The 10,018-nt window shown below is 42.3% G+C and overlaps 1 protein-coding gene across 1 annotated transcript; it reads left to right on the top strand.

Moving 5' to 3' along the window:
• Positions 1-4,871: 4,871 nt before the first annotated feature.
• On the top strand, positions 4,872-9,995 carry f9b (coagulation factor IXb; the record flags this gene model as incomplete). Its single annotated transcript, XM_080040915.1, has 8 exons — positions 4,872-4,959; positions 5,652-5,821; positions 6,032-6,056; positions 6,433-6,546; positions 6,699-6,830; positions 7,353-7,759; positions 8,400-8,541; positions 9,421-9,995. The coding sequence occupies 8 exons, from the start codon at positions 4,872-4,874 to the stop codon at positions 9,993-9,995; spliced, it is 1,653 nt and encodes a 550-aa protein (XP_079897041.1).
• Between the last annotated feature and the right edge of the window lie 23 nt (positions 9,996-10,018).

Here is a 10,018-nt window from a genome sequence, read left to right as displayed (position 1 = left end):
AAAATGAGCATATTCATCTTTAAATACAGTTTTCATACACATACCATCAGGTAGCCTCCTCCTCAGTGTAACAGGTGCGTAGGGTTAATTAAATCCCTCCATGTCTGATAATGACAGACTAAGTGTCAAGCGTGAGAGGTGTTTAATTAAATTGCCTATGAATGTGTCCTTGTCTGTGGGGAAATATCACTCACTTTCAACTCCAACTTACTTCCCAAAACAGGCGAAACTTTGACTTGCCAGTCATAATGTTTCCTATGAACTGTGAGATGTTCTTAGATCAGCTGTCACCACTCAGTGTTTTTAATGGAGACATATCTATATTGATTGCTGACAGGGCAGTCTGGCACATCCACACCAAAACTACAGCTGGTGACAGGGTGACATGAAAACAGAGGTAATTGACTTGATGGATCCTGATAACTCCTCAGCAGTGTTGCAAGTATTTTGACGCCCTCTTTTTAATTCAAATACTCTCTTGCTCACCAGCTTGCGATCTGTTCACAATGAAGAGAATAAGATTGTATAACCTAATGTAATCAACTTTCAGGCCAAAAATACATGGTTTTCTTTCATTTGATTGGAAATAATGTACCAATAGATAGTCTGGGTGGGACTCTGTACAAGTTGGGGACAAGCTTTCCAATCAGTCTTTTTAACCCGTTTGCCGGCCCTCTCTCTGTGAGTTCACATCTGAGATGCTTGACGTCAGTGACCCCCCACCTCCCACACTTATCCGCAGGGAGAGATTTAATCATAATTGTTTTCAAAGGGGCAGGGAACTTGTAAATTGTATTACCTCCTCTAATTTTTGTATACAGTATATAGGGGAGGACAGGGGAATGTGAGACATCGGGTAATGTGAGATGTATCTAGGACATGGAACACATTTTTGTTCATGTGAGATATATGTTTTCAATTAAATTCAAATCAATTCAAAGAACTTTATTTTTCCCGTGAGGGAACTTCATGTGTGGTCAGGCACATACAAACAAGACATACTTCAACAATAAATAGTCAGTATCATGTACGAGAATAAATACATTCTTAAAAGCTAAAAACCCTGTGGGTAGGGAGAAGGCTTCAATAGGTTGAAGCCTGGAGTAATGGGTTGGGTTTGGCGGGCTGGGGGGGCTACTGTTTATTCAACAGCCTGATGGATGCTGGAACAAAGGTGGACATGGCTCAGTAGCAGGTGGTACTGGTTGTTGAGGTTATGGGTGGGGTCCGATATAATCCGTCTACTTTTCCTGATGGCCTGTTTTTCAAATATGGCTGTGAGGGTGGTCTATGGCTGTCCAATGATCTTCCCACTCATCTTTATGATCCTGTTGAGGGGACCTTTGTTCACCTCACTCAGGGAGCCAAACCAAGCCAGGATGCTGAAGGTGAGGGTGGATTGGATGAAGCAGTTGTAAAATGACTGGAGTATTGACTTGTCGACTTGCAGTCGTCGCAGCTTCCGGGGAAAGTACAGGTGTTGTTGACATTTCTTGAACATGCGGTCTGTGTTGCTTTTGAAGGCGAACTTGTGATCAATGATGGAACCGAGATATTTGTATTCTTCCAGTCTCTCAACTGGTGGAGGAGCGCCTGAAATCTATGACCATCTCTTTGGTTTTGGAGATGTTCAGGGTGAGATGGTTATCTTTGCACCAGAGAGAGAAGTCGTCCACCGCAGACTGCAGATGACTGTGTCGTCAGAATATTTAATATATACCATGTCAGGATTCCCACTTCTGCAGTCGTTTGTATATAGGGTGAACAGGACTGGGGAGATCACAGAGCCTTGAGGACATCCTGTGGAGATGGTTCTGACTGAGCTGCAGTGGCCGTTGAATATCACTAACTGCCGTCTGTCTGTGAGGAAGGAAAGGACCCACAAGGTGAGGTGTGGACTAACACCCAGTTTCTGGAGCTTGTGGCCCAAGAGGTGAGGTTGCACTGTATTAAATGCACTTGAAAAGTCAATGAACACTAGCCTGGCAAAGTTCCCTGGTTTCTCCAGGTGCATGTGGACATTGTGCAGCAGCGTCACAACTGAATCATCAACCCCTCTGTCCTTCCTGTAGGTAAATTTAAGTGGGTCTGTAAAGCCACTCACCTCCATCTGCAGTTCAGTGAGAATGAGCCTCTCAAAGCTCTTCATCACGATTGATGTTAGAGCTACAGGGCGGAAGTAATTTTTGCAGGTGGGGTTGCTGTGTTTTGGTACTGGACAGATGATGGAGGATTTCCAGAGGGCAGGGACGGAGTGCTCTGCTAGCCCCTCTCATTTCCCCTTGGCCATGAAAGAGAGGACCTCGTGGTGATGTTGTAAGCATGTTTCTTTCACAAAAATTACTTTTTTGCATGTAAAAGTAAATGTTCTTGCTGTCAACTTAATCGATTGTTGTGCCTAATCAAATTGATTCAGGTAGAAACACTTCTATCACACATGTTGATGAACTACCAACATATGAAACCCTGTGGTAAAGTGAGACAAATGATGTGGGGTAAAGTGAGACAGTAGTGTCTGTGCCCTCTTTTAATGAATCCATTATATTTTACGGAGCAAGGAGACTAGTTTGAAAATACAAAATACAATGTGGGCTGGAGGTGGGGGTTCATGGTTGAAGGGGTGTCAACAAGGGCATGGTTTGGCACGTATGTATGTGGGGGACAGGAGAGTGACATTTAAAATCAATAGAAAATATGTAGTAGAAATAGTAGAAATATGTCTTTATTCAATGAATGATCCCAATAAAACAAATGCAGAAAAAAAGATAAAGAAAAAGACAGCTGGGTCTAGTCAAATCAAATCAAATCAAATCAGTTTTATTTGTATAGCCCAAAATCACAAACACATTTGTCTCAGTGGGCTTTACATTTCATACAATATGATATACGATGATATAGTCCTGTGTTCTGAGTCCCAGGCTGTTCTAGCTGGTTCTGATTGTCCTCTGCTCTGACCCCCTGACACTACAGTAGCTGGCTCTAAGGGTCCTGTGTTCTGACCCCCAGACTGTGTTTTAATCTAACTGGTTCTATCTGTCATTTGAATGTTAATTATTCAATATGAATTATATGTTATATTCGATAAGTTACTTTCAAATGTTTATAAAAATGTTTAGCTTAATTGACCAAACCCCATGATTCTGTTACTAGTAAGACATTAATTTTGTAATATTTGGTTTTCAAGCTAGCTGTCAGGATTCTAACTGTTACAATTTGTGTTGTTATGGTAGTTTTAGAGTGGAAAAAGTAAGTGGATCAGTTTACCCCCTTGATTTTTCTGTTCTGTCTAAGTTTACCCCATAGCTGGGGTAAAGTGAGATGCATGACAACTTTTTTTTAAACAATCATACTTTCACTGCCCTTTGTCTTGAATAAATTCTGCTAATGCCCATTTCTATGAAACATCCTGAATTAATGGGAAATGTGTACATTTGAGTGATAAATAATTTTAGTTCGCTTAGAGGGGAGCAAATGTAAAAAGTGTCTCAGATTACCCCGTTCTCCCCTACAACATATACCAATTTCATTTTTGTTTTGTTTAGCTGTAAAATATGTGGTTTCCAAATAGGATAAATTCAAGTAGCCCTAAGAAACAAAGATGCAACCCTTCCTCATCCCATTTAAATTAATCTCAGCAAATGAGTCAACAAAAGGCTGCTGTTGCCAAATGTGCTGCTGGCCCCAGCCCAGCTGACCTGGCTGTCAGTCAGAGTGATTTATCCACTACCATGTCCTCTGTAACTCGCAGTCTAATCAAAGAGCCTTCATTACTCAGGATCGAGCTTGGAGGAGGATGTGTGATCTTTACTTCACTGTGTAAATTGCAGCATCAGCTGAAGAACTTAAATTCTAACCTCAGTTTCATTTGCTGTATCTAACTGGCTTTTGCTACACTTGAGAAGGTTTTGGGCCGGTCTCTTCATCATTTATCTGCTTGAGGATTAGAATGTGATTTAAGGGTCAACAAGTGTTTGTAAAGATGCCACAATTAAGGCTTTCTGCTACTGTAACGCCTAAGCATGTGACTCAATAATGTTAGTTACACAGCAATATCTTTTCCATCTGCTAACATGAGGCATTCGGCTGTCTGTTTGTCTAACTCCATCCGTCTCCTCATCCATCTATCCTATCATCAATCTATCAGTCCAACCATCCATCAATTTATCTCAGCGTCTCTGAGATTGATTTTTGTGTTTAGACCAGACAAGCAGTTATTATGGTCAGGGTCCAGGGCTAGGGTACTATATAAGGTCAACCAGTGTCCTCACAAATGTTTAAGTACAAATGTGTGTGTTTGTACCCCAAATCATCACGTAAGCCACACTGCAAAAGCTGCTTATCGGACAAGGATCATGATAAACAACATGATTAACAGCTGGTCATCTCAGCAAACACACACACACACCCACACACACACACACACACACACACACACACACACACACACACACACACACACACGCACACACACACACACACACACACACACACACACACACAACGTCCTTAATGGTCAATATTTGCTGTGTCTCAATTTCAATACGCTGTGATCTTATGCTCTTCGAACTTTGTCACTGTATACTGCACCCTTCTTGTTTTAAAATCTTTCACCCTTTTTTAAAAATCATAACTCTCTCTCCCTCTTTTTTACCTCACGCACACACACACACACACACACACACACACACACACACACACACACACACACACACACACACACACACACACACACACACAAATGTGAACAAACACTTGCTGCAGCCCTCCCAGGTGTGTAAACAGTGTGTTGCTGTACTTTGGAGTGGTGAATCCGTCTCTCTCCCCAAGTTCAGGCTACCATCAATGCAAACTGGACAACTGACAAAGACAAGATGGTTGGAGTTTGTTTACTGGCTTTCACAGCTGGTTTACTGCTGGAGGTACATGGACTGCCTGCTGCAATCCCAGGGGAAAACACAGGTAAACAAAATTTACCCAGGTATATGGATTTAGGGGTCAAGAAGCAGCCAAATGTCAGGGACAGAAAATGATAGGAAGAGGCTGGCGGAAAGACAGTCGACCGTCGGATAATTTTTAAAGGCCTAATCTCTCACCCCAAATCTTAAAGTGACACCACTCTGGTTTGAGCGGCTGAAAAATGATCTAACCATTTACAAAAATGATTCGAAAACAGCCTTGCAACATAACTAAGGTTCGTGCTAACCATCCACATTCTGAGGATGTTCCAAATAAAACGTTGATAAGTGTGTTACTTCCAGCAGAGCTCTGGAGCTTCATGGGAGAGTGACACAGTGATATAGAAGCTGTATTGTGAAGGTTTCTTTTCATTATTGTGTTTAAGGGTTGAGGGACGTTTTGATGTTATTTTGCATTAATGCAAACTATACAACTTTTTTACTCTTGGAATCCATCAAAAACATGGTGAATTAAAAATGAGTCCAGCCACTGTTCTCCATGATTACATAAAGGTAACTAGAAAACTTTTACAGCCATAATTTAAGTCTACAATTTGAGCCTTTAGTAGCTAAAGATTATGAAAGAAGTATCAACACCAACAAGCTTAAAGTATAGTCGTATGCATAGCCTACTGCTGGGAATTAATGTCAGAGCTGATTTAATCATTTCCGCTTTGACCTTTATTACCTTTTTAGGAGCTGTGTTTGTTTCACAGCAGGCGGCCCACACTGTGCTGCTTCGCCTGCGCAGATTCAACAGTGGCCATCTTGAAGAAATTCACAAAGACAACCTGGAGCGAGAGTGTTTGGAAGAAAAATGTACATATGAGGAGGCTAGAGAGGTGTTTGAGGATGATGTGAAAACTGTAGGTTACACCACGCGCACACACACACACACACACACACACACACACACACACACACACACACACACACACACACACACACACACACACACACACACACACACACACACACATACACACACCCACACACACACACACACACACACACACACACACATACGTTATCCTGTGTTTTGGAGGTTTTCATTAATGTCTGTATTTCTCTTCTAGATGGAATTCTGGGTTGGTTACAGTGGTAAGACAAGAGAAACAAAAGTACTCACACTTACTCTCACTATATTTAGAGGCAAGGCAAGGCAAGTTTATTTATATAGCACAATTCAGACACAAGGCCACTCAAAGTGCTTTACAAGGGCAAGATTAGAATACATAAAACACATTATAAAACATTTAAAAGCGAATAAAAGAAGCGAATAAAATAAAAATTGCAGGTTAGGTTAGAGCAGACTGCCACCTTCAAACTTGCGTATGTGTTTTATACTTATTTGTGTGTGTGTGTGTGTGTGTGTGTGTGTGTGTGTGTGTGTGTGTGTGTGTGTGTGTGTGTGTGTGTGTGTGTGTGTGTGTGTGTGTGTGTGTGTGTGTGTGTGTGTGTGTGTGTGTGCGCATAGATGGTAACCAGTGTGACCCACCCCCCTGCCTAAATGGAGGTGACTGTCAGGACGGAGTGGGCGAATATACTTGCTGGTGCAAACCAAACTTCAATGGCAAGGACTGTGAGATCGGTGAGTGTGTGCATTTTTTTTTAAACTTTCTTTCTATACTGTATTTATATATGTTCTGTATGTGAATTATGTCATTGATTGATCAAGTGCTGAACTTGATGTTTGATGCAACATGCAAAAGAGTTTCTTTCTTCTGCCCTGTTTGTTTCCAGAGGTGAGCAAGCAATGTGATGACAACAACGGTGACTGTTCGCATTTCTGTGTGATGCAGAAGCAGCGGGCTGTATGTCGGTGTGCAGCTGGTTACAGCCTTGGAAAAGACCGCAGAAGCTGTGAACCCACAGGTAAAATACAATGATACACCAAACACAGCTTTTGGCAAAGTTGCTCCGTTGCACGGTTATAGGTTAAGAAGGCAATTTTGTATGTCAACACAATCCTGAATGCTATGCGCTGTTTTGTGCAAATTTTTTGTGAGATAAGTTTATTCCCTAAACAAGCTATTACAGTGGTATCCCAACCACTGTCTGTCGCTTCTGCACAAATGGAAACAATCTTGCAGCACTTAATCGACCTCATTGGTGACATTCTGACACCTGTCTCATCCTCTGCACCCACATCTGAGTGTGTGGAGACTAGGTATAGCCTCTTATTCTGTGTGTTGTGTTTTATATCAATTTCAAATGTTTTTACTTTCAATATTTCACTTTCACTTACATTAAAAACAATGATTTGAAACAAATGATATACAAATAAAACCTTACTTATATTACTCACTATTAGGCCTGATGGTAATCCTGGTGTCATCTATACTTCACATAACAACAGAAAAAAACAATATCTCCATCTTTGTTTCCTCCCACTAGAACAATTCAGCTGTGGTCGTGTGGGCCAGTCCGACACCAACGTCGTCCTTAAACCGCGGTCGTACACCACAAGCGCCGAAATAAAACTCAATTACAGCGACTCCCTGCAAGAAGACTACTTTGACGAAAATATAACTCTGTACGACTACGTTGACCCCATTACAAACGACTCAGAGCTGGTCAACGTCTCTGCGCCCCCTGCAAGAGACAGACGTTCAGTGAAGTTGGAACCAAACTCATCTGCTGAGGTCGGCATCAGTGACGGGGAGGTTGGCGGTGTGACTGAAAAGCCGCCGCCTTCCTGGTCTTCCTTCTACGCCACACTCCCCAGCATCACAGCAGAAGAGAACTCTGACCAGAGGATTGTGGGAGGCGACGAGGCCACTCCTGGAGAGATCCCCTGGCAGGTAATGTTGTGTGGTAGTGTGGGATGCAGAATGGAGAGATAGGGATGGATGAATTGGAGGCAAGTGGATGATATTCACAGATAGGTGCATGGTTTTTCAAATTACTTCATTGCAGGGAGGTCCAAAATACTGAAATTTCAACTGCATTTTAGTGTTTAAACCTAATAACCCCCTCCCCCCATTGATGATGTTGATGTTGTCTTTACCCAAGCAGTAAGGATCGAACAAAATAAGGCAATCAATTTGCATTATGCGACATGTAGGATTTCGATTAAACAAACTGAGTAAGACAGAAGACATTTTTTCTCCACATATATAAATGCTAACCAAAAAAGCAAAATTTTCTTTCACAGCTTTAGTTTGCTACAAGACAGCTCTTTCTTTTTGTATCACTATTTTTCTATTAAAGTACATCACTGCATTACAAACATTCTTATAGTCCAGGATGTCCTGAAAAAAATAGATCTTCATAGGTGTTTTGTGCTTTACAAGCTTTTTAGATAATAAATCTAGGCAGACCAAAAATGCTCAGACATGGCTTAGGGCTCAGGTTAGAAGTGGATAAGTGCGCATTGGTGCAGGAAACAAATGCATTGCTGTGATGCTGCTCAGCCAATACGTAGAGCATTTATTTTTGCAGGTGGCCCTTATGTCTCCCGGAAACGCCCAGCGGAGAGCCAAGCCTTTCTGTGGAGGATCTCTCCTCAATGAAGTATGGGTCGTCACTGCTGCCCATTGTCTGGAGAGTGAACTCGCTAAAAAAGGATTCTTCATACGAGTGGGTAGGGGAAGACAGGTTTTCTTTATATCTTTACATCTCTTATCTCTAAAGCTAAAGTACAGGCAACCTGGTCCAAATCATTGCAATTAATGTCATGTCATGTTTGCCATTGCAGTTAGAGTATGAAATAATTACTTGACACAAGCTCGAGATAAATAATACAATGGTGAACATTTGCTCTGCTTTTAGGCATAGCATTTTATCATTGTGTGGTAATGCAGATGCCAACAGGGGTTGCTTTCAAACCTGCGGGTGCATTTGATTTTTAAGCTTTTCCTTTATCCACTTTCTTGTTTGTGTAACCAAGCCAATAAGACGAATAATGAGCAAATCTGGATGCCGTTTTAAGGCTTTTGTCTGTGCATCTTTGAATTTCAAATTTGTATTTGTCCACAAAAACAGCTGCTCCCTGCTTGCAGCTACAAAGTAGAACTGCTACTTGCAAAAAATAGTTCACTAGTTCACAATGTTAACTTGTGACTGATTTTTTGCACACAGATTTGACTCATTTTATTATGTTGCTTACAATATAATCTTAAATTATGGTAGTCTATCACATTTGAAAAATTACTAAAAACTTAACTTCTAAATGAAATAGTGAACAGTTGACATTAGTTTTATTTAGGTGCAGCAAATTAAAATGTTATTGAATATTGATATGAGCGGGGGCGCCTTTAGCTCAGTTGGTAAGGCGTCCCCCTCCCGGGCCGGGCCCAGCAGCAGACCCGGGTTCGATTCCCACCCGCGGTCGTTCTCTGCATGTCACTCCCCTCTCTGCCCCATTTCACCTCTGTCTCTCTGCACTGTCAATAAAGCATAAAAATGCAAAAAAAATATCTTTCAAAAAGAATATTGATATGAATTGAATCTATGCTTCTAGGTGAACATGATGTGAACAAGGACGAGGGTTCAGAGCAAGACCGTTCTGTGGAAGAGCAGCATATTCACCATAAATACGATTATCATAAGTCACCGTACGACCACGACATCGCACTGCTGAAGCTTTCCAGCCCGGTGGAACTGTCCAACCATCGGCGTCCCATCTGCCTGGGCCCCAAAGACTTCATAGAGAACTTGTTGGTGGATCCAAGCCGCTCCCTGGCGGCCCACTCCCTGGTCAGCGGCTGGGGAAGAATAAGATCCGGGGGCATCGAGGCCTCCAAGCTTCAGAAGCTGGAGGTGCCCTACGTGGACCGCACCGTGTGCAAAGCGAGCAGCCAGTATCACATCACACGCTATATGTTCTGTGCCGGCTACAGGGATGAACTGAAGGATTCATGCCAAGGGGACAGCGGGGGCCCACATGTCACCCTTTACAAAGGCACTTGGTTCCTGACAGGCATCGTCAGCTGGGGGGAGGAGTGTGCCAAGAACGGGAAGTACGGCATCTACACCCGAGTCTCCAACTACTACCCGTGGATCAGTCGGACCACAGGGATCCGAATCAACAACTGACAAATGGTGTAGGGGCAATCAGA

Source organism: Ammodytes marinus (genome assembly GCF_949987685.1).
Source record: "Ammodytes marinus genome assembly, chromosome: 14".
NCBI lineage: Eukaryota > Metazoa > Chordata > Actinopteri > Uranoscopiformes > Ammodytidae > Ammodytes > Ammodytes marinus.
This window is presented reverse-complemented; position numbering and strand designations above follow the sequence as displayed.